The following is a 27986-nucleotide window of genomic DNA, read 5'->3' as shown; positions in this document are numbered from 1 at the left end:
ATATTTATCAAAAGAAACATAAATATAAAATGTGAATCAACACAGCACTTCTCTGAATTTAGTCAAAGTATTTATTTTAATCGAGGTATACCTGCTTTACAATGTTGTACAACAAAATAAATCAGCCATATGTATACACATACCCACTCCCTCTTGGGCCTCTCTCCCACCCCCTCCCATCCCACCCATCTAGGTCACCGCAGAGCTCTGAGCTGAGACCCCTGTGCTATACAGCAGCTTCCCACTGGCTGTCTATTCTATACGTGGTAGTGTATATAGGCCAATCCCAACCTCTCAATTCACCCCACTCCCCCTTCTCCACCAGTCCATGCCCACATGCCCCTTCTCTACATTTGTGTCTCTATTTCTGCTTTGCAAAATAAGATCACCTATACCATTTTCCTATATTCCACATACATGTATTAATATATGATACTTTTTTTCTTTCTGACTGACTTCACTCTATGACAGACTCAAGGTCCATCCACGTCTCCACAAATGTTACCCAATTTTGTTCATTTTTATGGCTGAGTAATATTCCCCTGCAGATACGTACCACATCTTCTTTATCCATTCATCTGTAGTTGCACATCTAGGTTGCTTTCATGTCCTGGCTAATATAAGTAGTGCTGCAATAAACACTGGGGTGCATGTGTCTTCTGGAATTATGGTCATATGGTAGTCCTTTCTCGGTGGCTTTCATTTGCAAATATTTTCTCCCATTCTAAGGTTGTTTTTTCATCACATTTATAGTTTTCTTTTCTGTACAAAAGCTCTTAAGTTTAACTAGGTCCCATTTGTTTATTTTGTTTTTATTTTCCTTATTCTAGGAAGTGGGTCAAAAAAGATTCTGCTGTGGTTTATGTCAAAGAATGTTCTTCTTATGTTTTCCTCTAAGAGTTGTATAGGTGCCTGGTCTTACACTTAGATCTTTATTCCATGTTGTTTTATTTTTATATATAATGTTAGGGAGTGTTCTCTTTCATTCTTTTACATGTAGCTGTCCAGTTTTCCCAGTACCACTTGTTAAAAGACTGTCTTTTCTCCATCGAATATTCTTGCCTTCTTTGTCATAGATTAGGTGACCACAGGTATGTGGGTTTATCTTTGGGCTTTCAATCCTGTCCCATTGATCTATATTTCTGTTTTTGTGCCAGTACCATACTGTACTGATGACTATAGTTTTGTAGTATAGTCTGAAGTCAGGAAGCCCAATTACTCCAGTTCCGTTTTTCTTTCTCAAGACTGCTTTGGTATCTGGGATCTTTTATTGATCCACAAAAACTGTAAAAAGTTTTTTGTTCTAATTCTGTGAAAAACTCCATTGGTAATTTGATAGGGAGTGTACTGAATCTATAGACTTATATTAAGGAAATTAAAATGGAGGAAGTCTTGTGCAGACATCAAAAGGAGGAGAGCCAGCCTCTGATCTCCCTGGATACTGCAAAGATTCTGTGCCTGCCTGCAAGGAAAGCAAGTCAGGTGGCACTTTAGATAAGATAGGGAATGGGTCTTAGATTCTCTTAAGCCCCTGAGGGTTAATGGGTCTAGCCAATTCACCCAACCCCACCTCCCACCTCCAAGGTCTAAGAAGCTGGCTCCTCTGTCCATGGAATCTCCAAGCAAGAATACTAGAGTGGGTAGCCATTCCCTTCTCCAGGGGATCTCCCCACCCAGGGATTGAACCCAGGTCTCCTGCATTGCAGGTGGATTCTTTACTGCCTGAGACTTCTCTACCCTTTAAGACTCACAAGGTGAAACAAACAGCAAAAAGTTAAAGTAAAACCACAGCTGCATTTTTGTAGACAAATTGATGATGATATCAATTGCTGCTTGGGATTGTAAGTGGGAGCCCCCAAAACTACAATCTGAAGTCTCACCCACAGGGTAGACACACCACCTAGGACTTTTTCCCAATTAGGACTCCAGATTGCTGTTAATGAGGGACTTACCAGCACTGTCTAGGTCTGGAGGTTGGCTGACCCAAATTTGGTGATGTACATACTATTACTTTTCTCTTTGTTTCTATTTCTCTTCTTTTACTGACTGTATACAGAAATTAAGTCAAATAACCTTCTATTAAATACTGAAATTGTTTGTGTGATGTGTGGTTTCTTTGGTTAATAAATCCTTCAAAACAAAAATGAAGGTAAAACTTTCATCAAAACTACTGCTTTAGGTAGTATAGTCGTTTTTACAATATTGATTCTTCCAACCCAAGAACATGGTATATCTATCTCTCCATCTGCTTGTGTCATCTTTGATTTCCTTCATAAATGTCTTATAGTTTTCTGAATACAGGACTTTTTCAAGTACCTCCTTGAAAGTAAAAGTGTTAGTCACTCAGTCGTGTCCAACTCTTTGTGACCCTATGGACTGCAGCCTGCCAGGCTCCTTTGTCCATGGAGTTCTCCAGGCAAGAATACTGGAGTGGGTTGCCATTCCCTTCTCTGGGGATCTTCCCCACTCAGGAATCGAACCCAGGTCTCCTGCATTACAGGCAGATTCTTTTACCGTCTGAGCCACCAGGGAAGCCTTTTACCTCCTCATGTAGGTTCATTCCTAGGTATTTTATTCTTTCTGTTGCAATAGTAACTGGGATTATTTCTTTAATTTCTCTTTCTGATCTTTCATTGTTAGTATATAGGAATGTAGGAGATTTCTGTGCATTAATTTTGTATCCTGCAATTTTACCAAATTCATTGATTAGCTCTAATTTTCCGGTGGCATCTTCAGGATTTTCTATATATACTCATATCATCCACACACAGTGACAGTTTTACTTCTTCTTTTCAATTTGTATTCCTTTTAGTTCTTTTTCCTTTCTGACTGCCACAGTTAGGACTTCCAAAATCATACTGAATAACAGCAAGAGTGGACATCCTTGTCCTGTTCCTGATCTTAAAGTTCTTCACCACTGACGTTTGCTGTGTGTTTGTCATGTATGGACTTTATCATGGGGAGGCGGGTTCCCTCTATGCCCACTTTCTGGAGAGTTTTTATCATAAATGGGTGTTGAATTTTGTCAAAAGCTTTTCTGCATTTATTGGGATGATCCTTTTTTTTTTAATTTAACTTGTTAACATGGTGTATCACACTGATTGACTTACATATATTGAAGAACCCCTGCATCCCTTGGAAAATTTCACTTGATCAAGGGTGTATGATTCTTTTAACACGTTGCTAGTATTTTGCTGAAGATTCTAGCAACTATGTTTATCAGTGATATTGGTCTGCAATTTTCTTTCTTCGTGGTATCTTTGGTTTTGGTATCAGGGAGACGATGGCCTCACAGAATGAGCTTGGGAGTGTTCTATAATTTTTTGGAAGAGTCTGAGAATGATAGATGTTAGCTCTTCTCTAAATGCTTGATAGATTTCACCTATGAAGCCATCTGGTCCTGGACTTGTTTGTTGGACAATTTTTAACTGCAGTTTCAATTTCATTACTTGTGATCGGTCTGTCTATATTTTCTATTTCTTCCTGCTTCAGTCCTGGGAGATTGCACCTTTCTAAGAATTTGTCCATGTATTCCAGGTTGTCCATTTTATTGGCATAGAGTTGCTTATAGTAGTCTTTAATGATTCTTTGTATTTCTGGGGTGTCAGTTATAATTTCTCTTTTTTCATTTCTAACTTTATTGATTTGAATACTTTTTTTTTTAATGAGTCTGGCTAAAAGTCTATTGATTTTGTTTATCTTCTCAAAAAAAACCAGCTTTTAGTTTCATTGATTTTTGCTGTTGTTTTCTTCATTTCTATTTTATTTACTTCTGCTCTGCCTATGATTTATTTCCTTCTACTAACTTTGGGTTTTGTTTGTTCTTCTTGGTCTAGCTGCTTTAGGTATAATGTTAGGTTGTTTACTGGAGATTTTTCTCATTTCTTGAGGAAGAACTGAATTACTATTAACTTCCCTCTTAGGATTACTTTTACTGCATCCCACGGTTTTGAGTCATCCTGATTTCACTGTCATTTGTTTCTACACATTTTTTTATTTCCTCTTTGATTTCTTCATTGATCTCTTCGTTATTCAGTAGCCTATTATTTAGCCTCTAAGTGTTCGTGTTTTTACAGTTTCTTTTTTCCTGTAATTGATTTCTAATCTCACGGTGTTGAAGTCAGAAAACATGCTTGATACACTTAAATTCACCAAGGCTTGATTTGTGACCCAAGATATGATCTATCCTGGAGAATATTCTGTGTGCGCTTGAGATGAAAGTATATTCTGCTGCTTTCAGATGGAATGTCATGTAAATATCAATTAATTCTATCTGATCTATTGTGTCATTAAAGCTTGTGTTTTCTTATTTATTTTCTGTCTGGATAATCTGTTCATTGGGGAAGTGGGGTATTAAAGTCTTCCACTATTATTGTGTTGCTGCCATCTTCCCCTTTTAGGGCTGCTAGCATTTGCCTTATGTATTGAGGTGCTCCTATACTGGGTACAGAAATATTTATAATTGTTGTATCTCCTTCTTGGATTGATCCCTTGATTATTATGTAGCATTCTTGTTTCTTGTAAGTCTTTAAAAGTCTTGTTTATCTGATAAGAATATTGCTACTCCAGCTTTTTTTTTTTTTTTTTTTTACTTCCATTTGCATGGAATATCTTTTTGCAACCTCTCATTTTCAGTCTGTGTCTCTGGGTCTGAAGTGGGTCTCCTGTAGATAGCATATATACAGGTCTTATTTTTGTATTCATTCAGCCATTCTACTTCTAATCAAAACATTTCTGCTTGAGTTTTTTGTTTTCCTCTTTCCTCTCTCCTTTATATCCCTTTTCTATCTTCACACACTGGTCAAATCTTATCATCATCTTGTTGTTAGTAATCCATAAAAAGTTTCTGAAAAACATTTTCACTATTCAAACACAGTCTAGCTATGTTGGAAAATAACCACAAAAGATGTTATTGATAACCTAAACAGAAGAAATGAAAACAGAAACTACCACTTGTCATTTCATAAAATAAAAAACTCCACGATAAAATAGATTTACCTGTTTGAAAAGATCATCATAAAACCCCCAAAAGAATAAATAAACATGAACTGAATAGCTTTGGCAAATTTCAAGTACATGTGGAAACAGTTAAAGTCAAGCACTAGATAAAAATTATTTTTCTGCTATCAAATGACAATTTACAAATACAACCATTATCTTCTCCAAAATCTCCTACCCAGCTAACACCAGCTAATTTACTCACTTGATCTGAGGATCTGCCCACTGAGGTCCAGCCAAGACAGAAACTGCAGTGTATTCCACAGGATTATAGTCGTGCCACTCAACAAGCCAGCCCACTTTATCATTGGGAACCTGGCTGCGCTGAACTTTTGAACCTGGGTAAGGCGATGTCCGAGCCTTGTTGTGGGAATTCTCTATGGCACCATTAATACCAGACATCATGTTGGAATTAACATGAAATCTGCAGGATGAAAGTGAGTTTCTGAGAGGGGAAAAAAAATAAAAATGTTTTATGTAAGTACAAAATACTTAAATTAACTTAAAAACCTAATTCACAGTCTCCAAAATACAACTTTCCAATTTCAAAATCAGAAAATCCTAATTTGATGCATACTGGAATAAAGGTCCAACATCTGTGAAACTGTTTATAAACATAAAAATATTGCTAAATCTTACTAACTGAAACTTACTCACAGAGTTTATTTTAGCTGAGAAAAAGGGATAGAAGTTTACTTTTGTTAGCACAAATGTTGGAGAAGATAATTTTATAATAAAAATTCAACCATAAAAACAAATGTAAAGAAAGACTATTAAAGCCTACATGAGAGAATCCATTTTAAAAAATAATAATAATCTAATGATCTAACACAGCAATCCCCAAGCTTTTTGGCACAAGGAACTGGTTTCGTGGAAGACAATTTTTACACCGATCAGGGTGAGGGGGCAGGGATGGATAATTCAGGCCCAGTGGTAATGGGAGTGACTGAGGTGGGAACAGTTCAGGTGGTAATACAAGCAATGGGGAACAGCAAGTGAAGCTTGACTTGCTCGCCCACCACTCACCTGCTGTGTGACCCAGTTTCCAATGGGGCCCAGGGGTTGGGGGTCTCTGGTCTAACATACATATGTAAAAAATGGATGACAGAAATAGCACAAAAGAAGAAAAGGAAATGGAGATGTACTGTTATTAGGTTCCTACACTGTACTCAAATTAATGTAATAGCACTTGAAGCCAGACTCTGATAGATGTACATTTTATAAACTTTAGAGTAGGGCTTCCTGATGATCCAGTAGTTAAGAAACCACCTGTCAATGCAGGGGACATGGGTTCAATCTCTGGTCCAGGAAGATTCCATATGCCATGGGGCAACTAAGCCCATGCTCTGCAACTACTGAAGCACACACACTCACAAGCCACAGCTACTAGGCCCATGTGCCTCAACTAGTGAAGCCCACGCACTCCAGAGCCTGTGCTCTGCAACCAGAGAAGCCGCCATGATGAGAAGCCCAGGGACCACAACTAGACAGGACCCTGCTTGCTGCAACTAGAGAACACCTGCATGCAGCCACACAGACCCAGCACAGCCAAAAATAAACGTAAATAAAATAAACTTTTTTAAAAAGCACTTTAGAGTAAAGTAAGTGTAGAGCTAAAATAATTAGATAGTATATACACAAAAAGGCAAACAAAAAACTGAAACTTAACCTTTACACCATAATATACACAAAAATCTTTCATTTCTCCTCCTGACTAAAAATTTAAATGCCTTCTCATTATTCTTAAAGATCAAAATCCCTAATGGCCCTAAGTTAGGGTCTCTAGTATGACAGAGGGGATGCTTGAACAGGTCCCTTCTGTTCTCACAATAACGATTAGCCCTACTTGAGATCAATGGCCAATGGGAAAAACACTAACTTGATGGGGTGTTGAAATAAGTCAAATTCATGTGATATCATACATACACTGAGAAGTATACAGCAATGATTCCTGAGGATTCCTTATAAGAATATACGATCAGAGTCTAGATATAAGGAAACACAGGACACATTCACAATAAGGGATATCTTACATAATAAAGGTCCATACTTTTTAAATCGCTATGGTCATGAAAGATAAAAGTTGAAGGAACTCATCCAGATAGAGAGCATGAAAACTAAGTGCAATCAATGATCCTGGGTTATCTCATGAATCATTTAAAAAAAAAAAAAAAAGGACAAGTATTGAAATGTGAATGGGGTAGGATAAATAATTTTTTTAAAAACTTATTTACATGCAACAAGGAAAAGCTTAGGAACAGATGGCTTCACTGATAAATTTTATTAAACATTTAAGGAAGAATTAACACTGCTGCTGCTGCTGCTGCTAAGTCGCTTCAGTCGTGTCCGACTCTGTACGACCCCATAGACGGCAGCCCACTAGGCTCTTTCTGTCCCTGGGATTCTCCAGGCAAGAACACTGGAGTGGGTTGCCATTTCCTTCTCCAATGCATGAAAGTGAAAAGTGAAAGTGAAATCCCTCAGTCGTGCCTGACTCTTTGCCACCCCATGGACTGCAGCCTACCAGGCTCCTCCACCCACGGGATTTTCCAGGCAAGAGTACTAGAGTGGGTTGCCATTGCCTTCTCCGCAAGAATTAACACTAACACTCCTCAAATGCTTCCCAAAAACACTGAAGAGGAGTGAATACTTCCAAATTCTATGAGATCAGCATTATTACCCTGATACCGAAGCTAAACAATGATATTACCAGAAACTACAGACCAATATCCCTGGAAAATATCAAAGAAAAAATCCTCTACAACATAGCAGTGAACATGACTTCCCTGGTGGTGCAGTGGATAAGAATCCACTTGCCAATGCAGGGGACACAGGTCTGATCCTGTGAGATTTTGCATGCCAAGGAGCAACGAAAGCCCACGAGCCACAACTACTGAACCCACAGGCTACAACTACTGAAGCCCGTGCACCACAACAAGGGGTGCCCCCACTCACCACAACTAGAGAAAGCCCACGCACAGCAACAAAGACCTGGCACAACCAAAAATTAATGGATAAATAATTTTTTCAAAAAGATAGTAGTGAACGGATTTCAGCAACACATTAAAAGGATTATACATCATCATCAAGTGGGATTTATTCCTGAAATTCAAGAACAGTTCAACATACAAACATGAACCAATATAACATATCACATTAAAAGAATGAAGGGAAAAAGCATGTGATACTCTCAACTGATGCCCAAAATTGTCTCTGTCAGACAAATGCTGTATGATATCACTTATACGTGTGAAACCTAAAATATGACACAAATAAACATATCTACTAAACAGAAACACACTCAGTCTTGGAGAACAGACTTGTGGTTGCCAACGGGCAGAAGGAGGGGGAGAGGGAAGGAATAGAGCCTGGGATTAGCAGATGCAAACTGGTATATATAACATGGACAAACAACCAGGTCCCACTGTATAGCACAGGGAACTATACTCAATATCCTGCGATAAACCATAATGGAAAAGGAATAAGAAAAAAGATATATATGTGCGTGTGTGTGTGTATACAGGCCAATAGGATAGAATAGAGAGTCCAGACACAAACCCTGACATATGGGAGGGGGAGGGAGGTGTGAGGGGGGTTCAGGATTGGGAACTCATGTACACCCGTGGCGGACTCATGTTGATGTATGGCAAAACCAATACAGTATTGTAAAGTAAAATAAAGTAAAATTTAAAAAATAAATAAGTAAATAAATATTTTTTTAAAAAAAGACTGTTAGGAGCTAAAAAAAAAAAGCCTTACATATATAGTCAGATGATTTTCAAAAAAGGGTGTCAACTCTCAAAAGGGCAAGGACAGTCTTTCCAACAGATGGTGCTGGGAAGGTTAGATATCCACATGCAAACAGATGAAGATGGACCCATACCTTACATATACACAAACATTAACTTGAAATGGATCAAAGACCCAAACATTAAGACCTTAAACTATAAAACTCTGAAAAGAAAACAGAGGGAAATTTCATGACATTGAATTTGGCAATGATTTCTCAGATATGACTGAAAGCACAAGCGACAGAAGAAAATCGTTAAATCAGACTGTATCAACACTAAAACTTCTGTGTATCAAAGGACACAATCAATGGAGTGAAGAAAGCAAATCACAAACTATACTGTAGATGACATTCAAAGGGTTATAACTATAATATACTGAGTTTGTATAAACTGACAAAGGCTGAACTGGAATAGGAAATTGGGCAGATTATGACCAAACAATCAAAAAAAGCAGATCCAACTGGCTAATAAACATAAAAGACAGCTATAACCACTAGCAATTAAAGAAATGAAAATTTAAGTAACCTTAAATTCATTTTTCCATCTAGACTGACAAACCTTTAAAAGGTAACACCATCTCCCATACATTGCTGGTAGAGATGTGAACTGCTACAGAATTTCTATTAAGTAAATTGGCAATTAAGATGAATATACTTACATCCTGCAACTCAAGTAATTTCATTCCACTAATCTACCCCGTAAAAATGAAATAACCAATTATACATACAAAAAGTGTTTATTTCAGCAATGTTTAATGAGAATTAAAGGAAATGCCCAATAATGTAAGAATGGCTTAATAAATATTAGAACAGCTACACCATGGGATGACTATTAAGTAGCTATTAAAAATAATGATATCAAGTGACAGTATTTTATGATATTGTTGAAAATGAAAAGCAAGATGCAAGAAACTGTGTATAACATGATCCCATCTTACACAGAAATGGTAGAAAAAATACAGAACATATATTTAAGAGTATGTACATAATGTATTCATTTTTTCACTGCTGCCATAACAAATTTCCACCAATTCAGCAGCTTAAAACTATACAAATTTATTACTTTATTATCTTTATCTCCAGGTCAGAAGTCAGACAAAAGTCTTACTGGGCTAAAACCAACATGTACACAGGGCTGCAAGACTTTCATGTAGCCCCAAGGCTTTCATTCAGATGTCACAGAGAGATCAGAAGCTGATCTAACAGAGCTCAGCACCACCAATCCCAATGTAAATCTACTTTTTACTTCTGTTTTATTATTTCTTAGCACGGTTTATTTTCTAAACAATTTTATTTTCAATCAACTTCAGAACAATTAAAGGACCTGCAGTTCTAAGAAGGAAAATAAAAGTTAGTCATGTCCGACTCTTTACGACCCCAAGTTCACAGTATTACAAGCCTATTTTGTGAAACAAGGTCTCTTGTTTCTCATAAAACAAAAATCTCAACCAACCAACCAACCAACCCTTACACCTAAAGGAGCTAGAAAATGAAGGACAAACAAAACCCAAAACTAGTAGAAGCAAAGAAATCATAAAGACCAGAACAAAAATAAAAGAAACAGAGACTAAAAACCAACAGATGAATGGAACAGAAAAGAAAGCCCAGAAATGAACCCACACTTATATGGGCAATTCATCTACAACAGAGGAGGCAAAAATACACAATAGGGAAGGTAGCCTTTTCAACAGATGCAAAAGAAACAAACCAGACTACTCTCGGACACCATGTACAAAAATAATTTCAAAATGAATTAAAGACTTAAATGCAAGACCTGAAACCATAAAACCTCTAGAAGAAGACATAATCAGTACATTCTTTGACACTGGTCTTAGCAAGATTTTTTTGGGTATGTCTCCTCTGGCAAGAGAAACAAAAGCAAAAATAAACACATGGGACTGCATTAAACTAAAAAGCTTTTGAGCAGCAAAGGAAACTACCAACAAAACAAAAAGGCTGCCTACTGAATGGGAGAATATACTTGCAAACAATAATTCTGATAATTGGTTAATATCTAAAACATACAAAGAACTTAAATAATACAACACTAGAAAAAAACAAAGAACCCAACTTAAGAAATGGGTGGAAGCTCCAAATACATATGTTTTTGAAAGAGGACATAGAGATGGCCATCAGGAACATTAAAATATGCTCAACATCACTTTTCACTTTCATGCATTAGAGACGGAAATGGCAACCCATTCCAGTGTTCTTGCCTGGAGAATCCCAGGGATGGTGGAGCCTGGGGGGCTGCCGTCTATGGGGTCGCACAAGTCGCACATGACTGAAGTGACTTAGCAGCAGCAGCAGCAGCAACATCACCAACCATCAGTTCAGTTCAGTCGCTCAGTCGTGTCCGACTCTTTGTGACCCCATGAATCGCAGCATGCCAGGCCTCCCTGTCCATCGCCAACACCCAGAGTTCATTCAAACTCATGTCCATCAAGTCAGTGATGCAATCCAGCCATCTCATCCTCTGCTGTCCCCTTCTCCTCCTGCCCTCAATCCCTCCCACCATCAGAGTCTTTTCCAATGAGTCAGGTCTTTGCATGAGGTGGCCAAAGTATTGGAGTTTCACCTTCAGCATCAGTCCTTCCAGTGAACAATCAGTGCTGATCTCCTTTAGGACGGACTGTTGGATCTCCTTGAAGTCCAACGGACTCTCAAGAGTCTTCCCCAACACCACAATTCAAAATCAATCATCAATTCTTTGGCACTCAGCTTTCTTCACATTCCAACTCTCACATCCATACATGACTGAAGGAAAAACCAGAGCCTTGACTAGATGGACCTTTGTTGGCAAAGAAATATCTCTGCTTTTCTATATGCTGTCTAGGTTGGTCATAACTTTCCTTCCAAGGAGTAAGCGTCTTTAATTTCATGGCTGCAATCACCATCTGCAGTGATTTTGGAGCCCCAAAACATAAAGTCTGACACTGTTTCCCATCTATTTCCCATGAAGTGATGGGACCAGATGCCATGATCTTATTAGCTTTCTAAATGTTGAACTTTAAGCCAACTTTCTCACTCTCCTCTTTCACTTTCATCAAGAGGCTTTTTAGTTCCTCTTCACTTTCTGCCATAAGCGTGGTGTCATCTGCATATCTGAGGTTGATATTTCTCCTGGCAATCTTAATTCCAGCTTGTGCTTCTTCCAGCCCAGTGTTTCTCATGATATACTCTGCATATAAGTTAAATAAGCAGGGTGACAATATACAGCCTTGACATCCTCCTTTTCCTATTTGGAACCAGTCTGTTGTTCCATGTCCAGTTCTAACTGTTGCCTCCTGACCTGCATACAGGTTTCTCAACAGGCAGGTCAGGTGGTCTGGTATTCCCATCTCTTTCAGAATTTTTCACAGTTGGTTGTGATACACACAGTCAAAGGCTTTGGCATAGTCAATAAAGCAGAAATAGATGTTTTTCTGGAACTCTCTTGCTTTTTTCATGATCCAGCAGATGTTGGCAATTTGATCTCTGGTTCCTCTGCCTTTTCTAAAACCAGCTTGAACATCAGGGAGTTCATGGTTCACATATTGCTGAAGCCTGGCTTGGAGAATTTTGAGCACTATTTTACTAGCATGTGAGATGAATGCAATTGTGCAGTAGTTTGAGCATTCTTTGGCATTGCCTTTCTTTGGGATTGGAATGAAAACTGACCTTTTCCAGTTCTGTGGCCACTGCTGAGTTTTCCAAATTTGCTGGCATATTGAGTGCAGCAGTTTCACAGCATCATCTTTCAGGATTTGAAATAGCTCAACTGGAATTCCATCACCTCCACTAGCTTTGTTCATAGTGATGCTTTCTAAGGCCCACTTGACTTCTCGTTCTAGGATGTCTGGCTGTAGGTGAGTGATCACACCATCGTGATTATCTGGGTTGTGAAGATCTTTTTTGTACAGTTCTTCTGTGTATTCTTGCCATCTCTTCTTAATATCTTCTGCTTCTTTTAGGTCCATGCCATTTCTGTTCTTTATCGAGCCCATCTTTGCATGAAATGTCCCTTTGGTATCTCTAATTTTCTTGAAGAGATCTCTAGTCTTTCCCATTCTCTTGTTTTCACTATTTCTTTGCATTGATTGCTGAAGAAGGCTTTCTTATCTCTCCTTGCTCTTCTTTGGAACTCTGCATTCAGATACTTATATCTTTCCCTTTCTCCTTTGCTTTTCGCTTCTCTTCTTTTCACAGCTATTTGTAAGGCCTCCTCAGAGAGCCATTTTGCTTCTTTGCACTTATTTTCCATGGGGATGGTCTTGATCCCTGTCTCCTGTACAATGTCACGAACCTCATTCCATAGTTTATCAGGCACTCTGTCTATCAGATCTAGTCCCTTACATCTATTTCTCACTTCCACTGTATAATCGTAAGGGATTTGATTTAGGTCATACCTGAATGGTCTAGTGGTTTTCCCCACTTTCTTCAATTTAAGTCTGAATTTGGCAATAAGGAGTTCATGATCTGAGCCACAGCCAGCTCCCAGTCTTGTTTTTGCTGACTGTATAGAGCTTCTCCCTCTTTGGCTGCAAAGAATATAATCAATCTGATTTCGGAGTTGACCATCTGGTGATGTCCATGTGTAGAGTCTTCTCTTGTGTTGTTGGAAGAGGGTGTTTGCTATGACCAGTGCATTTTCTTGGCAAAACTCTATTAGCCTTTGCCCTGCTTCATCCTGCACTCCAAGGCCAAATTTGCCTGTTACTCCAGGTGTTTCTTGACTTCCTACTTTTGTATTCCAGTCCCCTATAATGAAAAGGACATCTTTTTGGGGTGTTAGTTTAAAAGGTCTTGTAGGTCATCACAGAAATGTTCCACTTCAGCTTCTTCAGCGTTACTGGTTGGGGCATAGGCTTGGATTACCGTGATACTGAATGGTTTGCCTTGGAAACGAACAGAGATCATTCTGTCGTTTCTGAGACTGCATCCAAGTACTGCATTTTGGACTCTTTTGTTGATCATGATGGCTACTCCATTTCTTCTAAGGGATTCCTGTCCACAGTAGTAGATATAATGATCACCTGAGTTAAATTCACCCATTCCAGTCCATTTTAATTCACTGATTCCTAGAATGTCAACATTCACTCTTGACACCTCCTGTTTGACCACGTCCAGTTGGCCTTGATTCGTGGACCTGACATTCCAGGTTCTATGCAATATTGCTCTTTACAGCATCGGACCTTGCTTTTATCACCAGTAGGAAGTAGCCTAACTGCCCATCAATAAGTGAATGGATAAAGATATCATGCACACACACACATAATGGAATATTACTCAGCTATTTTTTTAAAAAAAGAAATACTTCCATTTGTGATGACATGGTTGGACCTAGAGGGTATTATGCTAAGTGAAATGTCAGAAAAGAGAGAAAGACAACTACTGTATGATTCTACTAATATGCAGAATCTAAAAAACAAAACAAATAAACGTACCAAAACAGAAACACAGTCATAGATACACAGAACAAACAGGTAGTCACCAAAAGAGAGGACAGTAGGGGGTGGAAAGAAGTAGTAAAGGGATAAGATTAAGAGGTACAAACTTCTAAGTACAAAATAAATGAATCATGTGTATGAAATGTAAGATGTGGAGAATAACTGTTATCCCTGTATGGCAACATATGGTAACTAAACACCCTGGAGATCTTGTTAAGATGTATGGAAATATCAAATCACTATATTGTATAACAGGGAACTAACATAGTGTTATACAGGTCAATTATACTTCAACAAACAAACTAACTCATAAAGGTTGTGGAGGGGAGGGGGGCACTGAGTAAAGGTGGTCAAAAGGTACATATGACTTTCTGGTTATAAGATAAATAAGTACTCGGGATATAATGTACAACATGTACAACTTGATATATACAACAAATACTGCTCTATATTATATATAAAGTAAATCCTAAGAGTTCTCTTCACAACGAAAATTTTTTATTCTACTTCTTTAATGTTGTGTCTATAGGAGATGACAGATGTTCACTAAATTTATTGTGACAGTCATTTCATGATGTTTGTGTTTCAGATCACTATGATATACACATTAATCTTATACAGTGCTGTATATCAATTTTATCTCAATAAAACTGGAGGGAAAATAAATTTTATATTACAGGTAAGTAGATTAAAACCAAATCTATATACTAAGTCTTCAAACAAACAATTCAATTTTTGTTTTTATTCTGTTTGTTACATTTTATACATAACTGCATTATACAACAAACTTTACTTTTATACCTTCATAGTCAAGAAGACTCTTGAGAGTCCCTTGGACTGCAAGGAGATCCAACCAGTCCAGCCTTAAGATCAGTCCTAGGTGTTCATTGGAAAGACTGACGTTGAAGCTGAAACTCAGTACTTTGGCCACCTCATGCGAAGAGCTGACTAATTTCATTGAAAAGACCCTGATGCTGGGAAAGATTGAGGGCAGGAGGAGAAGGGGCCGACAGAGGATGAGATGGTTGGATGGGATCACCGACTCAATGGACATGGGTTTGGGTAGACTCCAGGAGTTGGTGATGGACAGGGAGGCCTGGCATGCTGTGGTTCATAGGGTTGCAAAGAGTCAGACACAACTGTGCGACTGAACTGAAGTCAAATCAGAGTCAAATCAATTCTAGTAAAAGTATTAGAAGCCTTTATCAAAATTTCCCCAAGATCTCCTTTACTCCTTTGATACTCAAACCATTCTTGCTTGAAACATTATGCTTTCACTGGTTTTGTCAACTTTAAAAAAAAAAAAAAAACAAGAGCATTATGTCTTTTATTTTCCACATACCAGTCCCTCTGTGCTTTGAGGAAAGTAACAAAGGATTCTATCTGCTTTTTTAATACTTTTGTTTTTTTTAACAAAAAAACAAAAGTTTCAGCGTCACAGCAAAATTGTGCAGAAAATAACAGAGCTCCCATATAACCCCAGCTTCCTCACCACAAACACAAAGAGCCCCAACACCACCACCAACATGCCCCACGAGAGTTACATTTGAAATAAAGTGAAGTCGCTCAGTCGTATCCGACTTTGGACCCCATGGACTGTAGTCTACCAGGCTCCTCCATCCATGGGATTTTCCAGACAAGAGTACTGGAATGGGTTGCCATTTCCTTCTCCAGGGATGTTCCCAACCCAGGGATCAAACCCAGGTCTCCCACATTGCAAGCAAACGCTTTACTGTCTGAGCCACGAGGGAAGTTAATACCTTTGAAATAAGGGGGCCGAAACATCCTACATGAGCAGTGGGACAGTAACCACAGAAATCAGCCCTCTCTCTCTCCCCATCCTACAAACAAAGTCTGCAGTACTTGCTGATCCCCAGGACAAAACCAAAATGTAAAGAAAAGGGCTAGAACCTCTGTGGTCAATTAGGTATTAAAGAACACAGCAGAAACTTCGGCTTAATATCTGTACAGTTCACACTGAGGAAATAAAGTTGAGGCAGCTACAGTCAGCAGGGAAATTGTTCCACAAGTGTAAAGTCTGGACCAGAAGAGGAAGGGGACGTTTCCAGCCTGTCCACCTGCTGCAACTTGCTCACACACCCTCAACCGAAACCTTCCAGTCCAGAGGGCTATCACTGGAGTTGCAGGGGGTGGGGGCGGGGGGGGGGGGGGAGATAGAAGAAAAAAATGGAAGAAATAGAAGAAAATTTCCTTGTGTCTAATGAGGTGACAAAAGTAATTAAAAACACACACACTCCTAGAGGCAGCCTCACAACACTTGTTTATTACTCAGTGCCTAGCATGGGCATGGTACCTAGGACATGTGTTCAGAAACCAGGAGAAAAGAATAAGAGGAGACAGTATGAGATACCACAAATCCCTAAATTTATCCAAGGCAATTTTTTTTAAAGAGGTAAAGAATAAATATATACTGAAATGGAGAAGTAGAGAAATGACGACTTGCACTTTCCATTTTACACCATTTAAACGGTTCGCTATTTAAACTCTCTGGGGACAAACAATGTTAGTGACTCACGGAAGACGACAAATTTCAAGTATCGTAAGAAAGCGTGCCACCACTTGCTTTTCTCAAAAGGCAGGTAAAAATTTTAGAGTCTTTTTTAAAAAACGTGCGTATGTCTGTAAAAAGCTGGGGCCCAAGCGGAGCCTCCTCAAACCACCCGACCAGAAGCTGGATCCCAGCCGCATCGGAAAGACTCGGGAGAAGGAGTCAGCACTAGAAGCGGGAATACCTGCACGCCGCGACGCTGCAACCGCCCAAGGACTTGACAGTCACAGAGGCCAGGGCGACAGAGAGGGACACGGCGGCTAAAGTCTTCCCAGGAAGCCTCCGGCCATCAGCGGCCCGCGGAAGATTCGCGGAGCGAGGTAGCTCTTAGCTTGAGCCGCAGCCTCCACCTGCCCCACAGCCCCGAGCCCCGAGTGTCCAGCGGGTACTGGGACCGGGCAGCCTTCCGGTTCCGGAGAAGAAGTAGCTACGTCAATCTCATTAACACACAGCGACTAGACACCCTCCCAAAGTAACAGCCCACTTCGAACCCCCAAGTGACGCGCAAGGTACCAGCTCCAGTTGCCTGGAAAACAGCCGCCGCGGCCGTAATGCCCGGCTGCGTGACGGCACTTTACGACAGCGCCGCAAAGCGAGGAGGTGCGGGCTTCGTAGCGCCGACTTTCTTCGGCTTCTCATTCATGTGGATCCGGTGATGATGAGGGCGGTTGGACAGGGGTCTCGGGGTACCATCGAGAAAGCGGTAGGGAAAAGGGAGGATGAAAGAAACCGAGAAGTTGGAAAGGAGAAGAAAAAGGAAGGGGATTAAGAAAAGTGTGCCCTCCTTTTTTTTATTTTTTTCCCCGGGGAGGAAGGGGTTACAATCCAAGTCATATCTGATTACAAGTGGTTACAGGGAAAGGAGGTAGGTGACAGACTTGGAATTCCCATATCTGAGGCTTTTCAATTCCTTTTTTACCAAGATGTTCACATCATGGGTAAATTTCACGAGGCTTTGACGTGTGTGGCCTTAGCAAACCTGCGGAGGAGTAAAACCAGCTGTGATAAGCACACAGCGTGGAGGGAGGGACAAGGCAACATCTGATATATAACTCCAGAGGCAGCGATTAGCCGAACCGGAAATTGTAAGTCAACATTGTTCAGAACAGTTTGTAATGCGATTTTTGTTTGACACTTGGTTTGTCATTATCTTTTTTTAGGTCTGAAATGATAAGACGCAGTTCAGTTCAGTTCAGTCGCTCAGTCGTGTCCGACTCTTTGCAACCCCATGAATTGCAGCACGCTAGGCCTCCCTGTCCATCACCAACTCCTGGAGTCCACTCAAACTCAGGTCCATCGAGTTGGTGATGCCATCCAGCCATCTCATCCTCGGTCGTCCCCTTCTCCTCCTGCCCCCAATCCCTCCCAGCATCAGAGTCTTTTCCAATGAGTCAGCTCTTCGCATGAGGTGGCCAAAGTACTGGAGTTTCAGCTTTAGCATCATTCCTTCCAAAGAACACCCAGGGCTGACCTCCTTCAGAATGGACTGGTTGGATCTCCTTGCAGTCCAAGGGACTCTCAAGAGTCTCCTCCAACACCACAGTTCAAAAGCATCAATTCTTCCGCGCTCAGCTTTCTTCACAGTCCAACCCTCACATCCATACATGACAACTGGAAAAACCATACTAAGACACAGTAGTTAAATATATTTTTTAATATATTTTTAATATTCTTTTTCAGTATAGTTTATCACAGGATGTTGACTGTAGTTCCGTATGCTGTACATTAAGGCCTTGTTTTTTTCTTTATTCTAAATGTGATAATTTCTATCTACCAACCGCAAGCTTCCAGGAGCAAGTCTCTTTTTCCTCCCCTACCCCTCGGTCACCACAGATCTGTTGTCTATGGCTCTGCTTCTGTTTCATAGATTCCTATGTGTCATTCTTTTAGATTCCACATAGGGGTGATACCCTATGGTTAGTATCTTTCTGACTTACTTCACTTAGTATGATAATCTCTAGTTATACAGCCCCAGGTTCTCATTAGTCATCTATTTTATACATGATAGTGTATATATGTCAACCCCATTCTTCCAGTTCATTCCACTCCCACTCTTTCCCCCTTGGTATCCATACTTTTTTCCCTCTACATTTGTGCCTCTATTTTGCTTTGCAAATAAGATCATCTTTACCACTTTCCTAGATTCCACATATATATGTTAATATACTATGTTTGTTTTTCTGACTTACCTCACTCTGTATGAAAGCCATCCACATCTCTGCAAATAACACAGTTTCATTCCTCTTCAGAGCAAAGAAATATTCCATTGTATATATGTGCCACATCTTTATCTGTTCTTCAGCTGATGGACATTTAGGTTGCTTCCATGTCCTGGCTGTTGTAAACAGTGCTTCTGTGAACACTGGGGTGCATGTATTTAATTATCTTATTAGAGTGTGTGGATATTTACCTTTTAAGTATGTAATCCACTATTTCAGTGGTGGGGTATGGACACTGACATAAAACTCACCATCTCAAAAGCCAGATTTATCAAACCTTACCAACTTTTCTGAAGACTGTAGAGTTCTTGGCACATGAAGGCTCCATCTGAACCTCTGTACTGAGAAACTGAACAAAACTTTTGTTGATGAAAATTCAGTTAACTATCAAGTTAAGATGAAAAAAGGGAATTTTATTTCAGCCAAACTGATGATTTTAACTGATGATGTGAGAGCTGGACTATAAAGAAAACTGAGCACCAGAGAATTGATGCTTTTGAACTGTGGTGTTGGAGAAGACTCTTGAGAGTCCCTTGGACTGCAAGGAGATCCAACCAGTCCATCCTAAAGGAGATCAGTCCTGAATATTCATTGGACGGACTGATGCTGAAGCTGAAAATCTGATACTTTGGCCACTGGGAAAGACCCTGATGCTGGGAAAGATTGAAGGCAGAGGGAAAAGGGGATGACAGAGGATGAGATGGTTGGATGGCATCACCAACTCAATGGACATGAGTTTGAGTAAGCTCCGGGAGTTGGTGAGGACAGGGAAACCTGGCGTGCTGCAATTCATGGGGTCACAAAGAGTTGGACACAACTGAGCAACTGAACTGATGATATTAATGCAGGAAGAAGATTCTCAGAAAGCTCTGAGAACCGTTCTGCCTGTTAGAAGTTGAAAGTATAGTCATATGTATTTTTGAGACAAAGGGTGATCCATCAAAATCATTGATATATTTATATCAATTTCACCAAAATACATACCCCAGATAAGCACATGCCAAGACAGCATCAAGTTACTATGACCCCCTACAGCGCTGGGAAAGAACATTTTTTAAGAAGTTACATCGCTAGGATTAGAATAAAGGGGAAAAGTTTATCTTTATGGTTGAGAACTTTGTAAATTCTCAAACTGATCTTTGAGAAGTTCTAGTTAATGGGTAATACACACTGCACGTTAGGAAGGGAAGAGCCTCAATTCTCAGAGAATTTTAATTTTTTTCTTGTCCTGCCTGAAAAGATAAATTGTATTTCATTACTCTGTTATGGATTCTAGTACTTCAGGTCTTGTCCATGGAGTGATCCCAGCATCAACCCCCACCCCCACCCTCTGCTTCAACCCCTTTTGTTCAAGGCAAAACCTAGATAGGCAGTCAGACCCCAGACACCTCTCTTGGGGCAGTTTAGAACGCTTGCAATTAGAAATCTTTTCTCTGCCCTGGTGGTATAAATCTACCACCCAGAACTTTTCTTTAGCACTGCTGCTTCTCCTCTGACAAATACCTGTTAAACTCAGGTGGCCTAGTCACATGGATCACCCACCCACCTCTCTACCACCCCTTAGCACACTCCAGCCTTTGAATAGTCTCCAGCCTTCTGTTTCAGGGAAGTGGAGTTTCCTGAAAGACCCTATGGTCCTTGTCCCTCACATCCTCTGCCTGCCTTTTGTCTGTGGAAGAACTTTAGCCAAAGATTACGTTTGATCAGAGAAATGAGAACATGCAGAAACAAAGGAAAATAGTCAAAGGGACCAAAGAATCAGTTTAACAATTAAGTACAGTCAAGGACCTTTAGTTCCTTCTCAAGGGCTATAGGGAGACGGCAATGGCAACCGACTCCGGTACTCTTGCCTGGAAATTCCTGTGGATGGGGAAGCCTGGTAGGCTGCAGTCGATGGGGTCGCTAGGAGTCGGACGCGACTGAGTGAATTCACTTTTCACTTTTCACTTTCATGAATGGGATAAGGAAATGGCAACCCACTCTGGTGTTCTTGCCTGGAGAATCCTAGGGACAGCGGAGCTTGGTGGGATGCCGTCTATTGGGTCACACAGAGTCAGACATGACTGAAGCGACTTAGCAGCAGCAGCAAGGGCTGTAGATGATATTCTGAGCCATATGCTATGAGCTGTCATATAGCTACTGAAAGCTTCACAAGGCGGAGAAGTTAACACATGATGACCAGACGGTAAGTGTGACATAAGCCGCCACCATACTTAGAACTGGCCTCAAGAAGTGGAAGTGAACCGACCCTAGAACTGAAAATTCAGTTCAGTTCAGCGGCTCGGTCGTGTCCGGCTCTTGGCGACCCCGTGAATCGCAGCACGCCAGGCCTCCCTATCCATCACCATCTCCCGGAGTTCACTCAGAGTCGCATCCATCGAGTCAGTGATGCCATCTGACATCTCATCCTCGGTTGTCCCTTCTCCTCCTGCCCCCAATCCCTCCCAGCATCAGAGTCCTTTCCAGTGAGTCAACTCTTCACATGAGATGGCCAAAGTATTGGGGTCTCAGCTTCAGCATCATTCCTTCCAAAGAAATCCCAGGGTTAATCTCCTTCAGAATGGATTGGTTGGATCTCCTTGCAGTCCAAGGGACTCTCAAGAGTCTTCTCCAACACCACAGTTCAAAAGCATCAATTCTTCCGCGCTCAGCCTTCTTCACAGTCCAACTCTCACATCCATACATGACTACTGGAAAAACCATAGCCTTGACTAGATGGACCTTAGTCGGCAAAGTAATGTCTCTGCTTTTGAATATACTATCTAGGTTGCTCATAACTTTTCTTCCAAGGAGTAAGCGTCTTTTAATTTCATGGCTGCAATCACCATCTGCAGTAATTCTGGAGCCCCAAAAAATAAAGTCTGACACTGTTTCCACTGTTTCCCCATCTATTTCCCATGGAGTGATGGGACCGTATGCCATGATCTTCGTTTTCTGAATGTTGAGCTTTAAGCCAGCTTTTTCACTCTCCTCTTTCACTTTCATCAAGAGGCTTTTTAGCTCCTCTTCACTTTCTGCCATAAGGGTGGTGTCATCTGCATATCTGAGGTGACTGATATTTCTCCCAGCAATCTTGACTCTAGCTTGTGTTTCTTCCAGTCCAGCATTTCTCATGATGTACTCTGCATAAAAGTTAAATAAGCAGGGTGACACTATACAGCCTTGACGTCCTCCTTTTCCTATTTGGAACCAGTCTGTTGTTCCATGTCCAGTTCTAACTGTTGCCTCCTGACCTGCATACAGGTTTCTCAACAGGCAGGTCAGGTGGTCTGGTATTGCCATCTCTTTCAGAATTTTCCACAGATTATTGTGATCCACACAGTCAAAGGCTTTGGCATAGTCAATAAAGCAAAAATAGATGTTTTTCTGGAACTCTCTTGCTTTTTCCATGATCCAGCAGATGTTGGCAATTTGATCTCTGGTTCCTCTGCCTTTTCTAAAACCAGCTTGAACATCAGGGCGTTCACGGTTCACATATTGCTGAAGCCTGGCTTGGAGAATTTTGAGCATTACTTTACTAACATGTGAGATGAGTGCAATTGTGCAGTAGTTTGAGCATTCTTTGGTATTGCCTTTCTATAGGATTGGAATGCAAACGGACCTTTTCCAGTTCTGTGGCCACTGCTGAGTTTTCCAAATTTGCTGGCATATTGAGTGCAGCACTTTCACAGCATCATCTTTCAGGATTTTAAATAGCTCAACTGGAATGCCATCACCTCCACTAGCTTTGTTCATAGTGCTAAGTGTTCGTGCTTTCTAAGGCCCACTTGACTTCACATTCCAGGATGTCTGGCTCTAGATGAGTGATCACACCATCGTAATTATCTGGGTCGTGAAGATCTTTTTGTATAGTTCTTCTGTGTATTCTTGCCACCTCTTCTTAATATCTTCTGCTTCTGTTAAGCCCATACCATTTCTGTCCTTTATCGAGCCCATCTTTGCATGAAATGTTCCCTTGGTATCTCTAATTTTCTTGAAGAGATCTCTAGTCTTTCCCATTCTGTTGTTTTCCTCCATTTCTTTGCATTGATCGCTGAAGAAGGCTTTCTTATCTCTCCTTGCTATTCTTTTGAACTCTGCATTTAGATGCTTATATCTTTCCTAAAATTAACTGTACTTAAAACAGTCAAGATGATGCTAGTCGAATCACCAATGACCAATATCCAGATGACTGTCAGAACTGACTGTGCTGTTTCTTCAGGTAGCCCCTTCCTCAGCCTAGAAAAGCTCTAGCCCCCTGATTGTCCATGGGATGCTGCAGGGGGCAGCCTTTGGCCACACCCACTGCCCCTCCCACCCCCCATCCCCTTGCCAGCATCCAAAGTAAAACACAATTGCCTTTCCACCAACCTGGCCTAATTATTGGCTTTTGCATGGCACACCCCAGACCCCACTTTTGGTTACAGTGTTACTAAACAAAATATGTCCTTCCCACTTTAGTATCCAGATTTGATGATCAACCCACTCCAGTACTCTTGCCTGGAAAATCCCATGGACAGAGAATCCTGGTAAGCTACAATTCATGGGGTCGAAAAGAGTCGGACACGACTGAGTGGCTTCACTTTCACTTTCAACAATCTAATCCAGGTTGCAAAGTACTTTTATTAAGATATACTTAAACCTTTTGAAAAATAATTATCTGGACTTAGCTTCCTGAAGTCAGATAAACTTTGTTGTCAAAGTTGTTGATAGCCATTAACCTCTGCTTAAACTTAAAAACAAAATTCAACTGAGTGAATTTGAAGATCTAATTGGCTTTGTTCAATGATTCATGAATCAGGCATTATCCCATCTAAAACAGAAAGGAGCTGTACAAATGGAAGGTTTTTAAAAGCAGAAAAGAGGAATTCCCTGGTGGGCCAGTGGTTAGAACACTCTGCTTCTGCTGTAAAGGGCCTGGGTTCAATACCTAGTCAGGGAACTAAGATCCCCCATGCCTCACAGTGCAGCCAAAAATTTTTAAAAAGCAGGAAGGAGCAGGACAAGGAAGTAAAAGAAAAAAAAAAGCATTATTATTTCAGGCAAGATCACCTTTCTTTGGGAGAAGCGTTGGGGTTTATGATGGGTATCACCTCACTGGTGTTGGTCAGGAAATTCCAGGCTGATTGGTGTTAAAAAATTATATTTCAAAGAGGCTGAAACCACAATTGGGTATGAAGTTTTAGTTTGCTTCTGTGGGGCTTAGCATAAAGTGAACAAAGAGTTAGTTGCTCAGCCATGTCCAACTCTTTGTGACTCCTTGGACTATCGCCTGCCAAGCTCATCTGTCCATGGGATTCTCCAGGCAAGAATACTGGGGACTTAGCATAAGTGACTTCAGTGTGGACCTGTTGTCCCTTTTTCAACACTGGAAAAGTACTAGGCAGGCTCTGTTAAAAAAAAAAAGGCTCTGCTTACCAACCAAATTATCAATAGTTCAGCTGACTTATTAGTCATTAGGGAGAAGAGGGACGAGGCAGTTTGAGTCACAAAACCTCTGACCAAAGAACAGGAAAAACAGGAAGGTGTTCTCATAGAAGTTCCTCAAATCCTAGTCTCCAAACACTACATTCCTCGAGGGGAAGTTGGAGTGGACACAGTTTAAGAAACTACACAACCACTCAGACAAAACCAAGTCCCACGCAGAAAAAAACAAGTCCCACGCAGACAAAACCAAGTCCACGCAGACAAAACCAAGTCCCACTCGGACAAAACCAAGTCCCACGCAGACAAAACCAAGTCCCTGGCCCTGGCCCTGCACCACAGTTGGTTCCACCAGCCATGTCTCCTTCAGGTCTCCATCTCCCTTCAGAGATGTCTACTCCCAGGTCTGCACACACTTAAGGGCATCTTATAATAGTGGGTGAAACAGACAAAAGACTCTGAGAAATAAATGCTTTTCAGTAGGGAAGCAGTGTAGGAGATTACTGGAATTGATAAACATGCTAAAAGAATTCCAACTGTTTCCCCCCTTTTCCATTTATTTTGTATACCACAGATATTAACTGATCACTTACTTTTTACCAGCAACTGTTTCCCAGGTGGTGCTAGTGGCAAAGAACTCGCCTGCCAATGCAGAAGACGTAAGAGACACAGGTTCCATCCCTGGGTCAGGAAGATGCCCTGGAGAAGGGCAACTCACTCCAGTATTCTTGCCTGGAGATACCCATGGACGGAGGAGCCTGGCAAACTACTGATAGCTTATGGTGAACGATGTTGGGTTCATGATCTCCAAAGAAGATTTAGCTTCAGGACCAGGGACCAGGCTTGATCACTCAAGAGTTTTGTGTAGCAGAGTTTTATTAAAGTATAAAAAAGGACACAGAGAGTTTCTGACATAGACATCAGAAGGGGAACAGAGAGTGCCCCTACTCACTAGTCTTATCAAGGCCTTATATAATTTTACCAGACCCACGCCTACAACATAGATCTTAAATTAGCAAAATTCAATTCAGTTAAGTTTGTCACTGAGTCGTGTCCAACTCTTTGCAACCCCATGAACCGCAGCACACCAGGTCTCCCTTTCCATCACCAACTCCCAGGGTCCACCCAAACCCACGTCCATTAAGTCAGTGATGCCATCCAACCATCTCATCCTCTATTGTCCCCTTCTCCTCCTGCCTTCAATCTTTCCCAGCATCAGAGTCTTTTCAAATGAGTCAGTTCTTCTCATTAGGTGGCCAAAGTATTGGAGTTTCAGCTTCAACATCAGTCCTTCCAGTGAACACCCAGGACTGATCTCCTTTAGGATGGACTGGTTGGATCTCCTTGCAGTCCAAGGGACTCTCAAGCGTCTTCTCCAACACCACAATTGAAAAGCATCAATTCTTCAGTGCTCAGATTTCTTTATAGTCCAACTCTCACTCCATATGTCACTACTGGGAAAACCAAGATTAGAACTAACAATAGAAAGGTCTTACTAGACCCACTCCCACAACATAAAATAACAAGATTAATTAGAAGTTCCTGTTAAAAAGGAGAAACATGTCCTTGAGCAACCACGGGAGATCCCATCCATGACAAGGTCATGTGGAAGAGAACTGTTAAGCAAGGCTTCAGGACTCAATGGGCTACCTAGGCTTTCTTGAGCATCTACCCCAAAACCAGAATCTGTCGGTTTTACTATTTCATGACTTTCACCAACTCCTCTGACATTAACAGGGAGCTATTCCTGACCACCTTTCTCTGGAGAAAATCACCTTAGGGCTATAGCTAACAAGTCTCCTGGACATGAGAGGAATATTTCAGATCAAACCCCCTCTGTTAGCATTCTAGCTTGCTTGGCAGGTATATCCAGACTCTTGCAGCTACGCATATGATTATTTACAGCCTCCCAACTATGAGAGGCACGGAAAGCCTAAAACATAGAGCCTTTTAAAGAGTTAAAAGTTAGAGTAGTGCTGGCATAGGATTTCATTATTGGGCCAATGCTTGTTGCTAAGTTCTCATATCTCTTACCCACTGTGCACCTGGGAGTGCATTAGTTAACATAGTTGGAAAGTAAGATAAACAAGTGTAGCCTTGAAATTAACCACATCAGACTTTTGAGCTAATTGGTTCTTTCTTGTAACTCACTGCACCTTTGCTCCCTGAGAAATGTAACTTGTTTAATACTTTCTGAGGTTGACATAGATTAGAAATATAAAGAAAAAACATTTCAAGGAAAAATAAGTTTTCTGGTTGAGCAGCCTTTATCAAAAGAGGGTCATAAAATGTTCACAGGCCTCCAAGGCCAGAAGATAATGTGCACAATATTGTTTATGGGAAAAGTTTGCAGAAAAAATCCTGGTTTCAATAAAGACAAAAAAGATGTAATGTTTGGGCTGACTCTGTATGACTTTGCATCTTTCATTTCCCTCTATGTATAAGACAAGGTATAAAAGTACCTTTTAAAAATAAAGCTATTGGGCCTTGCTCAAAGAAGCTTGGTCACCCCATGTTTTTCTTTTTTCTCTTTTTTTCTCTCTTACTTTCTTTTTCAGGCTGATCCCTTGGAACACAGAGGCTCTCTGTGTTCACTTTCCTGCCTGGGCTTCTAAGACTTTATTAGCTTTCTATGTAAACCAAGGAATATCAGCCTCTTTCTCTCCTCTATTTTTTTATCTACAATATTCTTTCCTTATCTCTCTCTAAATCATCTGCTAACACCGTTTTTCCTTCAGGTTCCCCTGGATCCTGCAGGGGCTGGACCCCAGCACTTGAGCAAGATACATTGTTGTTATATAATCCTTACTACTACTACTAAGGTGCTTCAGCAGTGTCCGACTCTGTGCGACCCCATAGACGACAGCCCACCAGGCTCCCCTGTCCCTGAGATTCTCCAGGCAAGAACACTGGAGTGGGTTGCCATTTCCTTCTCCAGTATATAATCCTTAGTACAGAGCTTAGGATAAGAGGCTTATGGAAGCTTCCTGCTGGGAGAAATTGACTGAGGGGGAAACTGGGTCTTGTTCTGATGGATGGCGCCTTGCTCAGTAAATCTTTAAGCCAATTTATTGTTGGTGGGTGGAGCTGTGTTCCTTCCCTGCTATTTATCTGGGGTCAAACTAAATAAGCAGAGTGACAATATACAGCCTTGTGATCCACAAGTCTGTGATTCTTTGACTGTGATCCACACAAAGGCTTTGGCATATCAATAAAGGACAGAAATGGTATGGACCTAACAGAAGCAGAAGATATTAAGAAGAGGTGGCAAGAATACACAGAAGAACTATACAAAAAGATCTTCATGACCAAGATAATCACAATGGTGTGATCACTTACCTAGAGCTAGACATCCTGGAATGTGAAGTCAAGTGGGCCTTAGGAAGCATCACTAGGAACAAAACTAGTGGAAGTGATAGAATTCAAGTTGAGCTATTTAAAATCCTGAAAGATGATGCTGTGAAAGTGCTGCACTCAATATGCCAGCAAATTTGGAAAACTCAGCAGTGGCCACAGGATGGGAAAAGGTCAGTTTTCATTTCAATCCCAAAGAAAGTCAATGCCAAAGAATGCTCAAA

The 27986-nt window shown here is 40.7% G+C and overlaps 1 protein-coding gene and 2 long non-coding RNA genes across 4 annotated transcripts in view; 2 read left to right on the top strand and 1 right to left on the bottom strand.

The window, feature by feature from the left end:
* The window catches only part of NUDT9 (nudix hydrolase 9), a 36567-nt gene extending 19476 nt beyond the window's left edge, over positions 1–17091 (bottom strand). The window contains 3 exon segments of the mRNA NM_001202421.1: positions 5204–5443; positions 16971–17056; positions 17059–17091. Coding sequence (NP_001189350.1) covers positions 5204–5443; positions 16971–17056; positions 17059–17076 — 344 coding nt within the window. The 5' untranslated portion in view covers positions 17077–17091.
* On the top strand, positions 5442–15530 carry LOC132659975 (uncharacterized). The gene is made up of 2 exons (XR_009601100.1): positions 5442–14896; positions 15027–15530. It is a non-coding gene; the product is annotated as an uncharacterized LOC132659975 (long non-coding RNA).
* Positions 17092–17405: 314 nt separating the features above from the next.
* Positions 17406–26799, top strand: LOC132659974 (uncharacterized). Of its 2 annotated transcripts, none has more exons than XR_009601098.1 (2): positions 17406–17871; positions 25012–26799. It is a non-coding gene; the product is annotated as an uncharacterized LOC132659974 (long non-coding RNA). The 2 variants fall into 2 exon arrangements; XR_009601099.1 differs by having other exon boundaries at positions 23446–26799.
* The last annotated feature ends 1187 nt before the right edge of the window (positions 26800–27986 follow it).

Source organism: Ovis aries, chromosome 6 (assembly GCF_016772045.2).
Source record: "Ovis aries strain OAR_USU_Benz2616 breed Rambouillet chromosome 6, ARS-UI_Ramb_v3.0, whole genome shotgun sequence".
NCBI classification, from domain to species: domain Eukaryota; kingdom Metazoa; phylum Chordata; class Mammalia; order Artiodactyla; family Bovidae; genus Ovis; species Ovis aries.
The sequence above is the reverse complement of the archived record's forward strand: the minus strand, read 5'-3'. Positions and strand labels throughout refer to the sequence as shown.